This window comes from Mandrillus leucophaeus, unplaced genomic scaffold (genome assembly GCF_000951045.1).
Source record: "Mandrillus leucophaeus isolate KB7577 unplaced genomic scaffold, Mleu.le_1.0 Scaffold984, whole genome shotgun sequence".
NCBI classification, from domain to species: Eukaryota; Metazoa; Chordata; class Mammalia; order Primates; family Cercopithecidae; genus Mandrillus; species Mandrillus leucophaeus.
Genome location: NW_012110741.1, coordinates 210,308 through 231,404, shown reverse-complemented (window position 1 = coordinate 231,404; position 21,097 = coordinate 210,308). Strand labels below are relative to the sequence as shown.

The following is a 21,097-nucleotide window of genomic DNA, read 5'->3' as shown; positions in this document are numbered from 1 at the left end:
TCTCTCTCTCTTTCTCTCTCTATACACACAGTTAAAGAAGGCCATGTGAGAACACAGCTAGAAGGTGACCATCTACTAGCCAGGAAGAGATTCCTCACCAGAAACCAACCGGCCAACAACGTAAGTTTGGACTTCCCAGACTGCTGAACTGTGAGAAAATAAATTTCTGGGGTTTAGGCCACCTAGTCTATGGTACTTTGTTATGGCAGTTCAAGGAAACAGATACAAGCAGGAAATAACCCTGTAGAATGCAGATGGGATGCAGGTGAGCAATAGTGGGTAGCTGGATGCCTGGTATACAAAAGGAGTAAAGGTATACAAACCTTTCCTTTGCTAAAGGAAACAAAAAATATTTGACCCCAAAATGTAGTTCTTTGATGTATCTTGAGGTGGCTATTCAGAGGGCCAGCAGACAGGAACAGTGTGGAAAAGCTGACTTTCGTGGAGGAGATTTGCGTCTGTGGAGAAAATCTATATAAGTGAAATAAACAGCCAGGCTTTCTCTGAGATTCCCCTCCCACAACATGGTATACAAGCTTCTGAACCCCATTAAGGTATTGACAATCACTCTGTGATTCTCTTTGTGCACATTAATAAAGCCATTTCTCCTGTTAATTTACCTCTTTTGAGTTGATTTTTCAGCAAACCTTCAGAGGGCAAAAGGAAAGCTTTTCATTGTCCTCTACACCTGGTTTCCACTTGATTAATTGGCCTCCTGAAACTGTCCAGCTGTTCAGAATGATTTATGCATATACATGGCACGGATCACTTCACTATGTCCAGTACTAACCTAAGCATTGCAGGCTCTTGCCCATTCAAGATGAGACTCTAAAAAAGCATGAACATTGTCTAAGCCACCTAAAACTTTCATAGAGAAGATAGTCATTGCTTTCACATATTGCTTCACAGAAAAAAAGAATAGGACCATTACGTATAATTAACCTTACCATTATTATCTGAGAAGTCTTTTTCTATAGAGAAAAATATATATATATAGAAAAAGATATATATATATAAAGCTATATATGGAGATATATATATATACACACACACACACACACATTTTTTTTTTTTTTTTTTGAGATGGAGTCTCGCTCTGTCGCCTAGGCTGGAGTGCAGTGGCGCGATCTCAGATCAGTGCAAGCTCCGCCTCCCGGGTTCACACCATTCTCCTGCCTCAGCCTCCTGAGTAGCTGGGACTACAGGCGCCCGCCACCATGCCTGGCTAATTTTGTTTTGTGTTTTCAGTAGAGATGGGGTTTCACCGTGTTAGCCAGGATGGTCTCGATATCCTGACCTTGCAATGCCCCCGCCTTGGCCTCCCAAAGTGCTGGGATTACAGGCATGAGCCACCGTGCCCGGCCGTCTTTTTCTGTATTTTAAAGTAAATGTCAATTTAGATAATGAGAACTGTAAACTACATTAAATTGAAATGAAAATGCTGACCATGTGCTAATAACTTCATGTTAAGAAAATATATGTATTTGCTGAGAAAGTCTACCATTTGATGGCATCATGAGCAATTAAATATTTTAAATTCTTTTTCTTTATATATATATACTATTTGCATTTTTTGGTTTGCTTATAATATTTTCTTTATATACAACCCCTAAAATAAAAATGATTTGGAAAGGCATGAAGAAGAAACTACCTACCACCAAGAAACTACCACCAAAATATCAAAGATAAACAGAACCAATATTTTGCTGAGCAGTCTTCCATATATTTACATGTCCATACACATGGACTTAGGAATAAATAAATTGTCGTTAGTGGAATCACACTGAATCCTTGCTAGATCATGCTAGGCCATGAGTGCAGGACTTACGTATTGAGAAATAAAGAGAATCCTAAACCGCCCACTTGACTGAACAGACTTTCTCTTGGTCAAAGGGACCAGAGGTTTTTAAGGTTTCTCTAGAGAACGGCTAACACCATTAGGCTTTCTTCCCTAAGGGCGAAGGCAGAAACCAGCTCTTTCAAAAGTCTTACCCACTGATTTCAACCAACTGCCTGACACTTCTCCTCCCTCTTGCAGCTTTAACGCAGAAACTGACCAGTATTCCTTCCCGATAAGAGACCACCCACCACGGCGTAGCTCTGGCCAGTCTACAGAGCCTGCATCTTCGTATCCTCCACTTCATCTTTCGATGTACAAGGCCTAACTGAAATACATTTACATGCTATGTCTCCACCCCAAAGTGAACATGGGACACATGTTACATACATGTTAGCCTTTCTCATTCCTTACTCCCTGGAAACACTTCATTTCTGCTCACTTCAGAGGTTCTGTGTCCTGCCTGCGGGTTGTGGTAACCTCCTTTAGAATTACAGCCCTCCTCCCAAATGTATGAGCCATGATTCTCCAAGTGGACAGTATGATGAATGGACTTCCATAACCATGCACATGGTGTGCTCACAGTATACATTTCTGGAATCACTGAGTAAATGCTATCAACAAATTATACTTTTTTCAGATTAATATTATGTCACGGAGACTTCCCGATTCATCAAGGTGGCTGGCTAAGATAACTTAAAAACAACACCCAACTTTTGTAATTAGAAACACCTCGGGACACTAGATAATACATAACAATTCTCCTTTCCATTCTCTGTATTTAGAGTTTGGGGTGTTGATAGCCTTGCGGATATCAGAGATAAAGCCTTTAACCTGTGTGATATAACGAATGGGACTAGAGATGTCTGCACCCAGCCAGCACATAGAAAATGGGGCACATTCAAACAGTAGACTGATTTTTTTTAAAGAGAGAAAGGATAGGGAACTTTGCTATTCTCTAGGTGAAAACAGAAATTTCTCCTTAGAAATAAAGCACTATACTTATTCCTTGCAGGTATTTAGAGACTAAAGATCCATAATCAGCTTTGTAAGTACTTAAAATGCTTAAAATAATACATTATTATAAAGTATGAAGTAATAATAAATTCACCTTTATGCATATAAAAAGCCTCAATACATATGATGTAAAAGTTGACAAAATCATGATAAGTGAACAGATATTCCAGAGAGACAGTTTAAAATACCTCTCTCACTGTGGGGAGGGGACAATCAAAGTTATTTAATGGATGTGGAGTTTTTGTTTCACAAGATGAAAAAGTTGTGGAGACTGGTTGTATTCTGAATGTGAATACACTTAACACTACTGAGTTGTATTCAAAAATGGTTAAAATTGTAATTTTATGTTGTATTTTGCCACAATTAAATAGTACTTCCCTCAGATACTGGTTGAGCAATAAACAAACAAAAAAAATCTCAAAATAAGGATATTGGAAAGCACTATTTATGAAAATTTTATGAAAAGGATATTAACAGACCCTAATACTTAAAAATGACAAAATATATGTTTATTTCAAGTTGATATGAAACACTTATTAAAATTGCCATGTACTAGGCCACAGCAAGTATCAACAGATAATAATAATCGGGCCAGGCACTGTGGCTCACGTCTGTAATACCAGCACTTTGGGAGGCTGAGGTGGGCAGATCACGAGGTCAGGAGATCGAGACCACCCTGGCAAACATGGTGAAACCCTGTCTCTACTAAAAATACAAAAATTAACTGGATGTGGTGGTGCATGCCTGTAATCCCAGCTACTCAGGAGGCTGAGGCAGGAGAATTGCTTGAACCCGGGAGACGGAGGTTGCAGTTAGCTGAGATGGCACCATTGCACTCCAGCCTGGCAATAGAGTGAGACTCCGTCTCAGAACAAAAAAAAAAAAAATTAATAATAATAATTAATATGATAATGATCATATTCTTAGACCACATTTGACAACATAGATTTTGTTAACCAGAAGATCACAATATACTATACTTTGCGAAATTTAAAAATACATTTGAAATAAGAAAATAAAGTATGCTTAGAACAGAATGGCAATGAAAAAACTACATATCAAAGCTTGAGGGTGCAACTAAAGCATTCCTCAGAAAGTGATTTGTATTTGTAAATATATTTATTAGCAGAGAGAAAGCCTAAAAACATCAATGGGGCAGGTAACTCCATCAGAAGGGAGACCCCTTACATAAGACTCCTTACATGACTACAGGGTTATATAAATAAGACAAACAGCTCAAAATATAGAAATGGCCAAATTATAAGGGAACCCAGTGCATGAGATCTTTTGCTTCAGGTCCATTGGGAAAGAATGGGCAACTCTAAATATGAATTGTACTGGGAAGTTAGTTACAGATGAGAAAAAAATATAAAATTGGACCCCTACCTGACACTTGACACACACAAAAATGTAAGTTCTAATGAATTCAAATAAAAAATAAAAAAACTTTAAAATTCAGAAAATATGAATAGTTTATACCTTCCAGTGGACAAGGATTGCATACCCAAAACAGAAAACAGTAAACTATGAAAACGTTGGTTCATTTTGCAACAATAATATTAAAATTTTAGTTTATCAAAAGACTTTATGAAAAGTAGATAGAAGCCATTAGTGGAAATAAGATATTTGCAACACCTATGACAAAGGAGTAGCGTTTATGGAATATGAAGAATTTATGCAAATCAGAAGAGAAAAGAATACAAAACTGGACAAAGGAAACATGTAACCTGGCATTTCATAAACAAAGAAAATCACATTACTCATAAACTTAACAAAGATGCTCCACCTCCACATGCAGAAGTCAAGAACAACTGAAGTTCAGCAGAACATCTTGAAGTCAAGATTTTTGTTATATGCGTGTGTGTGAGGGTGTGTGTGTATTTTTTTATGTTCTGACTCTGCATATTTTATTTTATATGTTATGGACATTTCCCTATGTCATTAAGTTAAGAAAAAGCATCAGCGACTCATTCGGCATATATTTAGTAAGCTGTTTCCATGTGCAGCTTTCTAATTACTGGAGCTACATGAATGAATGAAGCAAAAACAAAAATCTCTGCCTTCATGAAGATTTTATTCTGGGAAAGGCAGGCAATAAACAAGAAAAATATAGTATATATGAAACAGGAGGCTAAAAAGAACTGATCGGGAGAGTGAAAATTTCGAAGTTCAATATGTGAGTAAAGTTCTAACAGAACCAATCAGCCATACATAGGAATATTGTATAATTCAATCATCCCTCCATGATTCAATATTTAGGTATTTCTATACTTTGACATTGTAATAAAACAAAGTGAAAACACTGTCACATGTCTTTGCCAGTGTCTCCAACTATTACCTTAGAAAGGTTTCTTTTCTTTTTTTTTTTATCATTTATTTTAAAAAAAATTTTTTTTGAGACAGAGTCTCACTCTTGTCGACCTGTCTGGAATGCAGTGGAATGATCTAAAGGAAGTTCCCAATGACAATAAGACAGTTCACTCAAACGTTACCTCTAGGGGCAGACAGTAATTCCTGCTGCAAATATCTTTTAAAATCTTAAAGTTATTGTTAAAAAGCCGGTAATGGTTAATATAGTAACAGAGATGTAAGGGGAAAGAAACATATCAGTGAGAAGAGATGTTTTCCTAGAAACCATATAGACAAACAGAATCAAATGTTCTGTTACATTAGACATCACAGCCACTCATGTAATCTCAATGTATGGTTCTATATGGAAAGAACAGCTGATTTTGGAAAACACATCCCCACAAAAAGCTGTCTAAAGCAGTAGAAAGGAAATCTTTGAGCCACCAAGTTATAAACTGAAGAGCTCTCCAAAAAGCCTCATGACACATGATACTGTGTCTGGTCCTAAGTGCAGCCGCTTGCCACCTAAAAGCCAGAGTCAAGAGACACGGATGGGTGGAAGGAAAAAAATGGATTTAATCAAGGTGTGCGAGGGGCAGGAAGGAAGATAAAGCGAGTAGATGACTAAAGTATATTTTAAAAACTTAGGTCCTTAGTTAAAATACCCTTGAGGGTGTGGGGGAATAAGGCTGGAGGGATGACCAGCTTCAAAGGAGGCTGTTCACAGGGTTTCCTACGTGAGCGCTACAATCTGCAGTTATGTAACTTGGAGGATTAAGTGGGCTGGAAACAGAAGGATTTACTGACTGTCTGTTTTAGTGTTTTAGGAGTGGTTGAACACAGCCCCACATGTCCATTTCTGTATAAAGGACAAATATGTTCATTTTCCATAGAGGATAAAACAGACAGTCTCTGGACTGGAGACCACTAAGACCAACTGAGGAAAGGGTACAATACTGAAAACAAAGCACATACTGAAAATTGAGATTCCAAGCTTTTTCTCATTGTCCAGCTTTTAGAACGCTGGCAACAGGGCTTCCTTCCTCCAAAAAGGGAAATAAATGAGTCAATAAATATTCATCTGTGGGGATTAGACCTGCTCAATAAAGATAAGTGATAAAAATCCTGACTTTGGCCGGTGCGGTGGCTCACGCTTGTAATCCCAGCACTTTGGGAGGCCAAGGCGGGCGGATCAGGAAGTCAAGAGGTTGAGACCATCCTGGCCAACATGGTGAAAACTGTCTCTACTAAAAACATAAAAATTAGCAGGGCGTGGTTGTGCTTGCTTGTAGTCCCGGCTACTTGGGAGGCGGAGGCAGGAGAACCGCTTTAACTCGGGAGGCGGAGATTGCAGTGAGCCGAGATTGAGTCACTGCACTCCAGCCTGGCGACCGAGCTAGACTTCGTCTCAAAAAATAAAAAATAAAAAAAAACCAAAAATCCTGACATTAGGCATTTTCCCCAAAAATAGATCTAACAGCAAAATAATGGTCCTAGTGGTGGGTTTCTAACACTAAATAACTAGAGGGATTTCAGGATAAGCATGTGGGGCTTTGACTAGTAAGTAAAGACATTCGATTTAAATCCTGGATTTAAATCACAATGTGAGTTCTGGAGAGCTCTGAGCAGTGGAGAGATAGAAAGGGCTTCATGGGAGACTCATTCAGCCAGGAAAGAGGACTTTAGAAGGTTGAGCCTTAAAGCAGGGAGCTCACTGGGGAGGTGGGAGGGGCGGGGGGGGCAGGAAGGGGAGGTTGGCAGGGAGGGGAGGTAGGCATTCAGTCTACAGGGCTCCTGGGTTTTTCTGAACCTACAGACTTCCTAAAATATTTAGTGTTCCTGGGATTAATGTCTATTACCTGTTTTCTGAATGGCATGCTTTGTAGTTCTTATAGGAAAGTTCTTGTTCATTACAAGACAATTGTGAACTTCTTGAAACTCCAAAGAAACGTGAATGTTGCAAAGTAAGTTCACGGCTGAAGATACTCTTCCATTTTCAACAACCTTGTTACCAAACTCGGCAAAGAGAAGCCTCTTAGTGAACGCTCCAAAGGGAACCTGAATCAGGAGAAGCTCAGGCTCTCCCAGGGGCTCCCCTAAAGGGTTTATGTAAGTCTCAGAGGAGCTTCCACAAAATGGAGTTCTTCTAGAAACAATCACTGAATAGTTGTTTTCACTTAAAATACCAATTTCCTAACAGTAAGAGAGAAAATAAAACACATTTAAATTTTATAGAGCTTATTTGAACATTTGGAGATTCTTTTTTTCTTTTTTTTCTTTCTCCTGTTTTTGAGACCGTTTCCCTCTTGTTGTCCAGGCTGGAGTGCAATGGCTCCAGCTCCGCTAACTGCAACCTCAGGCCTGCAGACTGGGTGCAGGACCCACCAGGTGAAGCTAGCTGGGCTCCTGAGTCCAGTGGGGACTTGGAGAATATTTATGTCTAGTTAAGGGATTGTAAATACACCAATCAGCACCCTGTGTCTAGCTCAAGGATTGTAAATGCACCAATCAACACTCTGTCAAAATGGACCACTCAGCTCTCTGTAAAGTGGACCAATCAGCAGGATGTGGGTGGGGCCAGATAAGGGAATAAAAGCAGACTGCCTGAGCTAACCAGCCCCAACCTGCTCAGGTGCCCAAAGTGTGGGAGCTTTGTTCTTTTGCTGTTTACAATAAATCTTGTTGCTACCTACTGTTTGGGTCCACACTGCTTTTAAAAGCTGTAACACCCTCTGCAAAGGTGTGCAGTTTCACTCTTGAAGCCAGGGAGACCACGGGAGGAGAGGAGACTGAACAATTCCACACGTTAAAGAGCTGTAACACTCACTGCAAAAATCTACGCTTCAGTCTTGTCGAGGAGACCATGAACCTGCCAGAAGAGAAAAGCTCCAGACACATCTGAACGTCTGAAGGAACAAACTCCAGACATACTGTCTTTAGGAAGTATAACACTGTGAGGGTCCACGGCTTCATTCTTGAAGTCAGCAAGACCAAGAACCCACCAATTCTGGACACACTTTGACATACATGACTGGCAGAAGACAGAACAAGAGTGAGGAGGAGGAGGAAGAAGTGTAGACAGCAAAAGAGGAGAAAAAGAAGCAGGAAGGGGGAAAGGGAGTAGGGGAAGAGGAAGAAAGACGAGGAGGAGAATCAAAAAGTAGAACTGATCTAATTTCTAAGTAAAAATCACTCTCAACTCTCCTGAGGAAAACGGAAAACTGCTGTAAATTTAAAAGAAGCAGTCACCACAGGCACAAATAAATATGTAGTTTCTTTTTTACCATGTGTAGAAATGCAGGAGGCATGGCAGTTATTACTTTCCGCAGAGGGAGCTTACATAGAAAAGTAAACATTCTAGATCAGAGTGAACAGGAGTTAGCATCCGATAAGATAACGTAAGATGCAATATTCAGTGCTTTGTCAGAGGAAGAGATGAGATAACTGAAAGAGGCACTAAATGAAGATAGTAAGAAAACCTTGAACTACAGGAAGTTTTATTCACCTACCTGGGTTCTTCCTCAAAGGTTAGTGGACTTCCTTTCAGATTCGTGAACAGCTATTTTAAGAGCCATAGATAACTTCAAGATTTCACAAATACAGCTTCGCTTCAAAATCGCTAGCCACTTTTACATAATTTTGATACAATTTGCTAAGTCTCACAGTGTTAGGGTGTTATACTAAAGCAATGATTTTGATAAATCACTTTGGTGAGCAGATTTTGCTTTGAAAATCGGAGCCTATGTCTGCTATGTAGATGCTATATTTGCCATTATTTTACAAAGAAAAAAATGGTCCCTGGACATGAAGTAGAATATCTATTACTATATAAATTTCAAAAAGATAGTGTAGCTTAAGGAATACATACATAAAGGATGATAATGTTTTATCAGTAACAATTGTCATTTCTGCTGCATTGCACAAATACAATTAAATTAGGCGTCGTTTTATTCATCCTAATTCAAGACATTTTATACAGATTATTTTAAGAAAACAGCCTATTCTGTGAGTACAAACACCCTAGATATGAGGCCAGCAATGTCAAGTCCCTGTACAGTCTGGTTGACCCACTGTGTAGACCATTTACAAAACTAATTATGTTTTCAAATAATCTACTCATAGGCATGGAATGGATTATTTGAAAATACGGTTTTGTAAATTCAAATAATGACTAACTTTTTTAGTCAATGGTTTCTAATTGAGTTTAGCACGTTTTCATAGTTGCTACTTTTAATCTTCCTCCAAGAGATGTGCTATGTGCTGGTCGCTGGTGACAAGGATAAACCCATTGACTAGTTTCTAAATACTTCATTGGAATAAATGGATTTAGTGGGCATACTCAAAATCAATAGAGAAGTCAAACATTTTTATAAATACGTAGACATTAATTTTCCTTTTAAACTGGCATTCAAAGATGCAGTTAGCAAGAATTTGTGGAGTATATGTGTCTGCGTGTGGGAGGGAGAGAGAAGATATATGACTGTGAGAGTGTCAGTGTGTATGTATATCTGTTAATTCTGTGAAGTGTGTGCAGGTAAGTGTTTGTGTGTGTATATGGAGTGAGAGTGGGAGCAGTGTACCAGAATTTATCACTTGATTTCATGGGTCCAAGAGGCAACATGATATTGAGTTCTAACCATATTGCTTAGCCATATTTAGGTATAAGGCTATAAGACACACACAAGTTTCCAAGGTGCGATCAGGCGTGCTCAGGGGTGATGGGGTTGTGGGTCACACCCAAACTTAATCTCCTCTGCTAGTAATAATATCTGAAGTGGTTCTGCTAAACCTCAGCATTGCAAGCTCTAGCAGATTATTCTCTACTCATATAAGGGTGGAAAGTATATGTCATTCGTTTACTGTGAGTCTTCCAGTTTCTTTTTTACAGAGAACCCACAAAGCTAGAAGATGGCTGCTATATGAATCATGTGGACTCTCCAGAGTTGCAAGTAACTATACCATAAACAATCGAAATGCATGCTTTTCACTTAAATTGTCAAATTTCTTGCCATAAAGTTGTTCAGCATATATTATTATAATCCTGGTAGCATTTCTAGGGTCTATAATGATGTCCCATTTTATATTCTTGATATTGGTGATGTTTTCCTTTTGCTAGGTGTTTTGCAGGTTTTAATAATCTTTTCAAAGCATCAGCTTTTGGCAGCACAGATTTTATTACTGGTCTGCGTTCTATTTCATTGGTTTTCATTTTATTTTTATTTTTTTCTATTTGCTTTTGATGCTTAATATTTTATTTTCAAATAGTTAAAATATTATAAAAATCAAAGGTGCATATAAGGCTTTGACTTTAACAAATTAAAGTAAAATGAGATTTTTTACAAGTTCTTCAATGCCAATTTAGTAATAACATATTTTTTATTAGCTAAAATATTTCTGCTTTTTCCAAGATGAATGATTTTCCAATGAAGGAGCTTTGATTCTAAGAAATTGCTCTTGCCTCTTCTTGACTAAGATTTTTAAATGATGAAATCAATCACCATTCTTTAAATGTCTCATGTAATATTTATTGTAGACTGCTAATAATCTTTCAAAACAGCTAAGGATGTTAAAATGCTGCCTTTGAGGTAACCAGCCATTTTACAGGAAATATGATATTATTTGCTGTTTTAAAGATGTTAAAATTAATTTCAGTCGTTGAAAATATGTATATAGATACGTATGTAATTTATATGAGAAAATAGCCTTGGTATTTCAAGAATAAAAATTGTTTTGTCAAACTATGCTGGTTTTATTATCTATATTTGAGTTATGAATTCATGTTATTAAGGTCTTTTAATTCAAGGGATAAAGAAATAGTTTAAATATTTCACTCCAAGTGAGTACTCTGTCTCTTAGATGATTAAAGAAATGGAATAGTTCTTCTCCACCTTTCATCATAGTGACTGATACTAGCAAAGCACTTCAGTTCTTCTCTAGGAAAATCACCTTGTTTTTCTACACGATTCGTCTCGGTTGTGCACATGTTCTATTTCCTGGGCAGGGGTGGAAGGGGAGCTGCTCTGGAGAGTCTCTGGTCTCACAACAGACCCTGTGAGCAAGAAATAAACTTTGAGGAGGCCGGCCACTGAGACTCGCAGGGTTTATCTGCCATTACAGCACAGCCCATCTTATCCTGGAAAATGTACCACATGAAGACAAACATAAAAAACGACATTTTATATTTAAAAATGTAACTCAAAAACAAAAAGCTTTTATTACCTGATGTTAGTATAACCATTTGCAAATATTACTGGAGATTGTGCTACTGGGTGTAGGTGGGGTGAGGGTCACAGCTATGCTGCAGAAATATGACCTGGGCCTTGGGTGAGGAGAAATCTTTGGCCCTCCATCTCTTGGTCATCAGAGGCAACTGCAAAATCAAAGTGCACCAAATACTCCCATTCCTGCTGCACTTCGTGATGGCCTTTAGAAATTCAGAAAATGCCAGCCACCCAGGATGTTGGTTGGACCTTTGCCTTCAGAAGGTTCACCCATCTTGGTCGTCATCATAGAGGAGATGGTGGCTGGACTGAGGTTCTGATCACCCACTCCTAATGTTCGTCTTCCTGGTGCAATACCCATTCATCAGGACAAGAAGAGAAGGAGCCCTTTACTGCCTCTCCCTCCTGAGGGCTGTGGGCTGTTAGGGCTGGCCTCCATCCTCCGTGCAGCGTGCAGGTTATTGTGGATGATCGTCTTGGTACTGGGCCTCTCCTGCCTGCTGGGTCAGGCTTGGTGGATAAAGAGACTGGTTCACCGCTGTAAGAGTATTCTGGGCTGACATATGGTGAGTGAGGCATCTGATGGGTGTCATTCTGGTCTGCGGGACTTATTGCCATAGGTTGGTCAGTGCTGTCTGGTGGTGAAGTGAAGCCATCCTTTGATGGCTTCATCCATTGCAGACATGATATTCTATACCTTTGCTGGTGCTGACCCTCTTCATACCCTGCAGCAAGTTCCAGAAGTGGAAACAGTAAAACATCTGCCTGTCTGTCACCACCTTTTTCTCTGCAATCATCTGAAGAGACTGTATGACATGAGCTTCTTCATCAGAGCTGAGCTGAGGCATGGAGACCTGTGAGGTCACTGCATTGTGCCTATCTTCCTATCATTACTGGGCAGGACTTTCTCATCTCCCTTGTCATCTTCCATGTCATCTTAAGTTTTCAGTGAGCCATCATTCCATCCTGCTGGCAAACACCCCCAGGAATGGGGGACATGGAGTTAGAAGAGTCAGCGCATGGACAGCAAGACCTTCCAGAGGCGTGAGCACAACGCAGCTCTCTGAACGGCACGATTTCCCAAAGGCGCTTAAGGACAACTTACCTGATTCTCCTCTTAGATGAAACAGGTATCGGCCAACTAGGATAGTGGTGGTGCTCCACAATGAGACTATCCCAAATGCTACATCAAGTGACACTGGAAACAGCTCCAGTGAAAGACTTTAGCTCCATAAGGAGAACTTATCATTGGGATCCATGGCATGGTTCTTCCCTGGGTGAAGAACCTCACTCTCTGACCTGGTGACCCCATTCACACATTTAAAATTAGTTTACTAAAGACTGAGGGGAAAAAAAACTCAGAAAACCAGTAGGTGCAGGGGAGGGGCACGGGAAAGGGAGTTAGTTAAGGGTAAAAGAAACAATCAGTTGGACTCTCTGACACACATTTTATTTCCTGGTTTTATCTTTTTTGGTGATGAAATCAATGATTGCTGAATAAGGCTCACAGCTGGAGGCTTGAAATTCTAGGTAGAAAATTTCATGCCAATTTTAATACAACTGGATAGTAAAACTAACACCAGGTGCCTCAAGCTTCACACACACACACACACACACACACACCCCAACTAGGTTACAATCCTTGCAACTAAAGCAAATCCAATTGCAGACAGTGCTGGACTCACTGGAAAAGAGCTGGTGATTGTTTCTCCTCTGGGTGTCAGAAAGAAGCAAATTTGCAGCCTTTGGGCTGGGCTGGTATTGGTTGATGGGAGTGGAGTCCCCTCCCAGGTCTTCTTTAGAAAACCTTTGAATTCCAGGTAGCACCTCGGACAGCATTTCTTCATAGAGGATACTGTGGTTCCTTCTTACCTGATCACCTGTGGTAAGAAAGCCAGAGACTCGACCCTCTTCACCCCACAACAGCCATAGAAAAGCTCTGGCAGGAGGCAGCAGGCTGACATTTCTAGTTAGCAGCTGCTTCTGCTTTGACTCAAGAAAGGTAAGTATTTCACTAGAGCTTGTATTAGAAAATCTGGAGTTTGGGATTTTCTTGCTTTTCTTTCAGGGATGTGAGCACACATTACAGGAGAGCTGGCTTTGGTTTGTTTTCATACTCAGGCCAAGCTGGGTCCTCTGAACACTCTTCCGTTGCTGGTAAGGAAGGCGAGCACAAGCCTCTCTCTCACACACAGGTGGACTTTACTGTGATACTACAGAAATCTCCTAAAGGACGCAGTGGCAAGACACCCCGTGTAGTAACATTACCCTTCACATTGGTCATTTGGCATAATTTCAAAATTCATACTAGTGTATTTAAGACATTTTATAGTTATCAAGTAAATTTTACACTTTAATGCTAATCAATAATTTATCCTTCAAAATCTTATGTATACATGGGATAGATTAAATATATAAGAAAGCATGATACATGTATGCTCTTCAACTATAAGTAATCAGCACATCTGACTAGACCTGAATATAGATAACCACTCATTTCATTTATGAAGCTCCAGGTGGAGTAGGATTATGTGAAGAGCTTGTGGAAAAAGGATTTTGTTTGTTCAAATTCCTCTATTCAGCCAGATGCTAGCATTCATCTTGCATGCAGGGTCTGGTCTTACCTTCATGGTTCTTGTCATGCCCTCCAGCCATCTTATCTGAGGGCGCTCTGGTGTTTCTTCCACCCTCAAGGCACAGTCATGGACCCAAGTCAGGGCAAACCATAGCCTGCACATTCATAGCCATGTCATGATCTGCATCATGGCAACCTTCACATGACACGAGTTAGGACACCTCTGCATTTCTGTAATAACTGATCTCCCAGAACGCTCATTTTCTGGGCTACACAGGTTGTTTAATGTTCATCAAGTTAATTGAATGAAATCAACTTTGACAACAGCCTTTGTCATCCACAGTGAGCGATAACTCAAGAGATACCATGTTTGATTTGGGTCCTTCCAATTGAATTTCATTTTTACTTAAAAGCATGTGAAAGTACTGGTTCATTTAACGAAAGCATCATCAACTAACGGGGAGGGGAGATGAGCAAGATGGTGCCTGGTGAGTGCTATTTTCCCTTGATCTCTCCAGGGCATCCAGATCCCAGGGCAAGGTCCTGCTCCCTTCCTTCTCTCCCTGTCCACAGAGGTGCTCTCCTTTCCTTCTCCCTCTGCCTGGGGAGCTAGCCTGAGCACCACATTGAACTCCATCAGACCCCAAGAAAGAAGTCGAGAATGGCAACTGAAATTTGTCATGCTTGAAGCAGCAGCTCCTGGAAGACCTATGAGTTTCGCTCAAGAAACTTTTGGGAACAAAGAAAACTAAACTATAGTGGTGATTTTTTTTTTTTTTTTTTTTTTTTTTTTTTGAGCTGGGTAACATTGCCAGGAAACTTGAAGGTTACTCTTCAAGTATGAGATGTAGGGGGTGTGTACAATAGGCAGCAAGATGGTGGGTACATTTATCTATGGACCACAGAGAATCCTCTTGATACATGATGTTACAAATTAGCAAAGCTTGGAGAATTTAAAAGATCGGTACATTGTACTGAAGAAAGGGAGGGAAGAGTCAGAAACTTTGCTACTGGTTGCCTTGGTGAGCAATAAAATTGATTTGGAGCATATGGAAACAGCAAAACCTGAAAAACACTTATGGGTTTGCCAGGAAAATGGTTTTAGTAGCCACTTTATCTCAGCCAAGACAGGAGACTGTATCTTCCTGTATTTTCAGAAAGTTGCTAATGAAATCCTTGGGATCAAATTAAAGCAGAAAAATAGAAGAGTCACAGAGGGTGGTGAAGGCAGATATTAGAAACTACAACCAGGCCCCTAGAACTGTTACTCTTCCTACAAGTTCTGTGTCTGCATCTGTGAATGCATTTTTTTTAATTGATAGTTCTGGTTGCACCTCACCTCTGCGTGGGCCTGAGCATGTTTGGAAATTTGTTTTACAGGCAACCATCCCTGTAGTTCAGTTAACACTTCCCTTTAGCTCACTTCATCATCAAGTGTTGCCTCCCAGGCCAAAGGCAGCTCCCTGGACTGGTAAGAATTCAATTTGTGCATCACACCCTTTGAGTTCAAAATGGAAAGCCCCTTCTCTGGAATTAGGCTGCTTCATCCAAAAAGAATGCTGGCGCGGTGGCTCAAGCCTGTAATCCCAGCACTTTGGGAGGCCGAGACGGGCGGATCACAAGGTCAGGAGATCGAGACCATCCTGGCTAACCCAGTGAAACCCCGTCTCTACTAAAAAATACAAAAAACTAGCCGGGCGAGGTGGCGGGCGCCTGTAGTCCCAGCTACTCGGGAGGCTGAGGCTGGAGAATGGCGGGAACCCGGGAGGCGGAGCTTGCAGTGAGCCGAGATCACGCCACTGCACTCCAGCCTGGGCGACAGAGCGAGACTCCATCTCAAAAAAAAAAAAAAAAAAAGAATGCTGGCTCCGTTTGTATCCTCCCCTCTTTTCCCCTTCATGTAAATACACAAAATATTGAATGACTTCATGAAAGATGAAATGTGTCCGAGTCTTCATCATCAGCCAGAATTTTGCTACAGCAGCTTCATCGTCCCACCTGAACTCATACATGGCAAGTCATACTTCAGAATGCGAGCATTTAAACACAGAATATATTTTACCTACAGAAGGTCTTTTGCTATTTTGAGTTAAAATATATAAACCTGTGTCTAACTGAAAATGCTTGAAATAAAGCTGTAATCAAATTTTTGTGTTTTTTTTTTAAAAAGAGCCTAAATTGTTTACATCGTAGCTTGTAAAAATAGTGTCTGATATTGTATTTTTACTATTGTATGATGGTCACTATGTACTGTGTAACACTCAGGTTAAACAGCTTTATGAATTTTGATAAATGTTCACCTGTAGCTCCACATGTAATTTCTCTTGCAAACTGTGTAAGAATACTCCTAGAGTGAGTTATGACAGATTGTTGGATCATTGCGGATCAAACCATACCTGATGTTCAGATATTTTTTCTTCCACAAATAAATTTATTTAAATGACTTTTAAAAAGTGACATAAACTAACTGGGTACACTGTAATAATGTATCTTCCTGAAAACTGATGTTTCTACTGCTTTTCCCTTATCTTAACCTATTCTTCATGGTTACGTATTAGTCATATACAGTATATGGCCTTGTTCATCTATAATTCAAGTGTATTCCTTTCTCTGGGCTAACATAGTTATTATTTTCTTTCTATTTGTTTTCAGAAAAAAAAATTTATTTCCTCACAATGAACTGAGCACGTTTATTTTAATAAGTTGTCCCTGTATAATTTTATTGTGCTACCTTTTTTTTTACTATCCATGTCTTCAGAAAATATTCTTTATGTAAGAAAGATGCTCATAATACTGATGTATCATCATATTAATCTTATTTGTAATCCAATCACTTTCTTCTATCATTTCTTAAAAAAAGACTACACTAGAATTTTGTCACAAGTAAAGTTTGGTAGATCACCATCTTCTCACTGTTACTCTGTAACTGGGGGATTCTGAAATAACAATATTATTGTAGCTTATATTATTTTTCTGTTAATCAGAGATACATTTAATTAATTAGATTTTTTTCCTTTTCGTACTCAAGTTCTATCACTCTTCTATTTTGCACTAGAAAGTTCTTAAAGAAAGCTGTTGACTGGATATAGTAAATAATTTAAAAATCAATGTTTAATATATAAAGTTTGTCTTAATATAAAAATCACCCAATTAAAAGTTGGCTAAAGATGAGAATGGGCATTTTACAGAAATAAATAAATCACAAATTACCCATAAACTTTTTTTTTTTTGAGACAGAGTCTCACTCTGTCACCCAGGCTGGAGTACAGTGGCACAAGCTCGGCTCACTGCAACCTCCGCCTCCCAGGTTCAGACAATTCTCATGCCTCAGGCTCTCGAGTAGCTGGGACTACAGACACACACCACCACACCCGGCTAATTTTTGTTTTTGTTTTTGTTTTTAGTAGAGACAGGGGTTCACCATGTCAGCCAGGCTGGTCTCAAACTGACCTCAAATGATCCGCTGGCCTCGGCCTCCCAAAGTGCTAGCATTACAGGCGTGAGCCACCAGACCTCGCCGACCTATAAACTCTTTTTTTTTTCTTTATTCCTTGAAACTGCTCGTATTGCAAGTTTTTCATGGACGAAATATGGAATTGAGCAGTTTCTTTTTTCCTACAAAATTATTGTATACACTTGCTCAATTTTCTATCTTATTGTTAATAAACCTTACAGGCACACAGTTTGTAAAATAAACCCCTTAAGGGCTGAATGCATACAGCATGCTGCAAGGTACAAGAAATAAGCTAAAAACGAGCATATAAACCTACATCTGGACCAACACGGTACTGAATGCTGGAGTCTGAGCAAAGAGTGAGTAATGAAAACAGCGAAGCTGGAAAAAAATGCTACTAATAATAATTTCTGAAAAGTCTATTAATGGAAACTTTTTCAAAACAGCCCAGGACACCAGAAAGACAATGTCCTGTATGGAAACACTGTAGGAAGCTACAGTTTTGCATTCAAAAGGTACTGTGGCTCCTGTCTTATGGGACAGTAAAAGCTTACCACAATCTAGAGGTAGTTTTTACTCTAAGAAGGATGATTGTATTACTAGACTGTGCCATATAACATTATGCATGTGGTTCCCCTACTAAATATAGCCCAGTGAGTCTGCTGCAACTTCAAAGAATCCGAACAAAAGCATAACCAAAGTTCAGGAATGAAAGCAAGGTCAAACCGGCCAGTTTAGCATGCAAGGCCAACATACAACCCTGAATGGAACCAAATCTCAACTGAAAGGAAAAGAAACATTTTCTGAGTTAGGAGACATTTGTGGAGATGCTCAGTACTGGAGAAGAGAAAACAAACAAACAAAGAAGCCAGAGAAAAAAATAAAAACACAAGTTACATTTGCATTTTGTCATCTTACAACTATCTGTTTCTAAAGTACTGTCTTCCAGCTATTTTAGTTGATCATCTAATAAAACATCTTATGTTTTAAGATTAAAATGACGTTCTGGCCTAGACTACCCCCTCCAACAGCCCCCAAAAGTAAAGCTAATAAAACATGCTTTTACTGAGATCTTCCTCATTCTATCATAAGGGCACCATCTCCCAATTGGTAGCAGATGCTTCTCATGATATTTTTTGTCACTTGCCAACAAGGCAGAAAATACCCTGCTGACAAAATCACTGGGAACATTCCAAGTTCAAAATAAAATGTTTAACTTATACATGATACAAGTTATGTACAAGATCAGGAGCGGGGAAAAACGTGAACACATCCTGGAACACACATATGTATTTACGTGTGGGGCGAGAACACTTCAAATATCTACATGTTCTGCGCCATTAACTCAAATGTAGCTAAATGGCCACACCAAATTGCCTGTGAATGTTAGAACCTCTTGGATAACCACTACAAATGCTTTTTTTAAAAAAAAAAAAAAAAAGGGAAATGCTGAAATAACTACCAACAGTGTCTGGGAAGAGAGACTAAGTTAACATATGTCACATATATTGCAGGCAAGGCAGAGGCAGTTTTTTAAAGCTTTTGCACAGACTTCACATAGTCTTAAAAAATATATATGTAGGCCTTCACAAGATTTGACTTGCTGAAATCCAAACAATTTTGACTCACGAAAAGTCATAAGACTTCAGCTGGGAAAAAAAAAAAGCTCCAGCCTTAGACCAAAAAAAACATGGAAGAGCATGATAATTAGATTAAACAAGCATGGCCAGGCTTGCAACCTGAATGTATTTTAAAGCAAAAGCTCAAAGGTGAGTAGGGAAGAGAATAACCTATTTGGTAACAAGGTGTACTATAATACCATGATATAAAAAAGGGTATGGTAAAAATATACCTTTTACTGAAGCTTATGCAATATACAAGTTCATTGGTCCATAAAAACATGTTAGATTTGTGTTTTCAAGTTTGTTCAACTTGTATTCCAGCCACATTATTTACTTCTTGCCCAGTTAAACAAAACCAAAAACCAACAAAACTGCTGAAAAAAAATTAATTTCCAATAGTTTGTACATTTTGATTTTTTGTTTGTTTGTTTTACTGTGGCTTCTGCATTTCAAATCGGCACTTGCAGTTAGATAGTGGGGTTTTAGAATAGTATCGCCTGGTATGAAAAATTTTCCCAATAAACCACAAAAGCCTGTTCATTTTTTCTCCTTTTTTGTCCACTTTTTGCTGCACTCAAGTCCTAGCAAAAAGACAGTAGGATACCACTGTTGCTGTAGATGATGTGACACTGGTTGAATTTGTGCTGGCGTTTGTGTAACTTCCCTCGCTGTTTGTGTTTGATTCATTGGGGGACCTGGCTTTAACTAGCTCGAAGGATTGCTCCTGCCGCACTGCAATGTGGCTGCGACCTTGCTTCTGGTGTGTAGGTAAAGGTAAGCCTGGTGGAATATATGATTCCATCATTTCGGACCAAAGTTACTGAAACCTGGACTGGTTGCCAGACCTATCTCCAACCTTCTTGGAATGCAGAAACATCTGGGATGACAGAGCATACTCTCTCCACGCCTGTACATAGTTTCAGCTTCGACATCCACAAACCACATCGTAAATTTGGAGTGAAATTCTGTCCTGGAAGTTCAAGCATTGCTACATCCCCATCACCATTCAACTGAAGGCTCTCTACGACAGGCGCAGGCATGACCAGGGCAAGGACAGGGCCCATTCTCTCGTAAAATGTGTACTCTGCCTTATGTGTGCTAATGATTGTCCAGGAAGCACCGTCATTTATCATCTCTTTATTTTGTTCTTTTGGGCATGGAGTGGCCTGAAATTGAATTACTCTTTCTTGAGAAAGACACAAATACATTCTTTCTGTATCCTTAAGGTGAAATGCACATTTATGGAGTTGTTACACAGGATCATCTGCATCCAACAATGTGGTCTCTTTATCAACTTTCCTAATTATCAGTCTTGGGAGTGCCATGCCAGTAACTGAGCACACAAGTTTGACTGTCCATAATGAATGTAGCCATCTCGGACTGTGAATTATTCTCCTTCTGATTCATCATCATCCAAGAGATTAATGTAAAATGCTCCCCATTGCTGTGAACTAGCATGAAAATTACCTCCTTCTACATGCAAGTATCTGGTACTAACTGTCTGGGATTGTAGTCAATTACACAGAGCCACCTTGTTCCTGAGGCAATGCATAAGTCAGCATTTTTCAATGACTGCTTCTTTTTGGAAGGTTTGCAGATGACTTTTATCCACTTGCTGAGGAACACACCAATGTCATCACTGTTGCCATAGAACATCTTTACAGACAACATGAAGTGCTTTTGCTTGTCTGAATCAGATATGTACAATGTTTTGGCTGTGCAACAGTTCTTTCCTTCCAAGTTTAGCTGCTGCATTTCTTAGTCATTATTTCCTATCCCAATAAATGCACACGGTTAAAACTCTTGTTCAGAACAACCATCGTGTTTCATATATTCTTTTATTTTCTTCCATCCACTGCCCATAAGATATACACAAGGGGGAGGGCAAAAAAATCTTTTTTCATTTCCATATGACTTCTGTGCAACTTTTGCATGAAGGATAAGTACTATTTGATCCCCTCACTCTTCTAAATAATTTCACATAGTTTCCCTAGTAAGTCATTTAGGTGGAGGCTGCTCACC

General features: G+C 39.3%; 1 protein-coding gene and 2 pseudogenes across 1 annotated transcript in view; 1 reads left to right on the top strand and 2 right to left on the bottom strand.

Moving 5' to 3' along the window:
* LOC105532785 (ATP synthase subunit alpha, mitochondrial-like) overlaps positions 1-12,096 on the bottom strand; it is a 75,611-nt gene extending 63,515 nt beyond the window's left edge. Inside the window, 2 exon segments of the mRNA XM_011971066.1 lie at positions 7,063-7,396; positions 11,782-12,096. Coding sequence (XP_011826456.1) covers positions 7,063-7,396; positions 11,782-12,096 — 649 coding nt within the window.
* An 11-nt stretch (positions 12,097-12,107) lies between these two features.
* Positions 12,108-15,583, top strand: LOC105532784 (annotated as a pseudogene).
* A 4,066-nt stretch (positions 15,584-19,649) lies between these two features.
* On the bottom strand, positions 19,650-21,097 carry LOC105532783 (annotated as a pseudogene).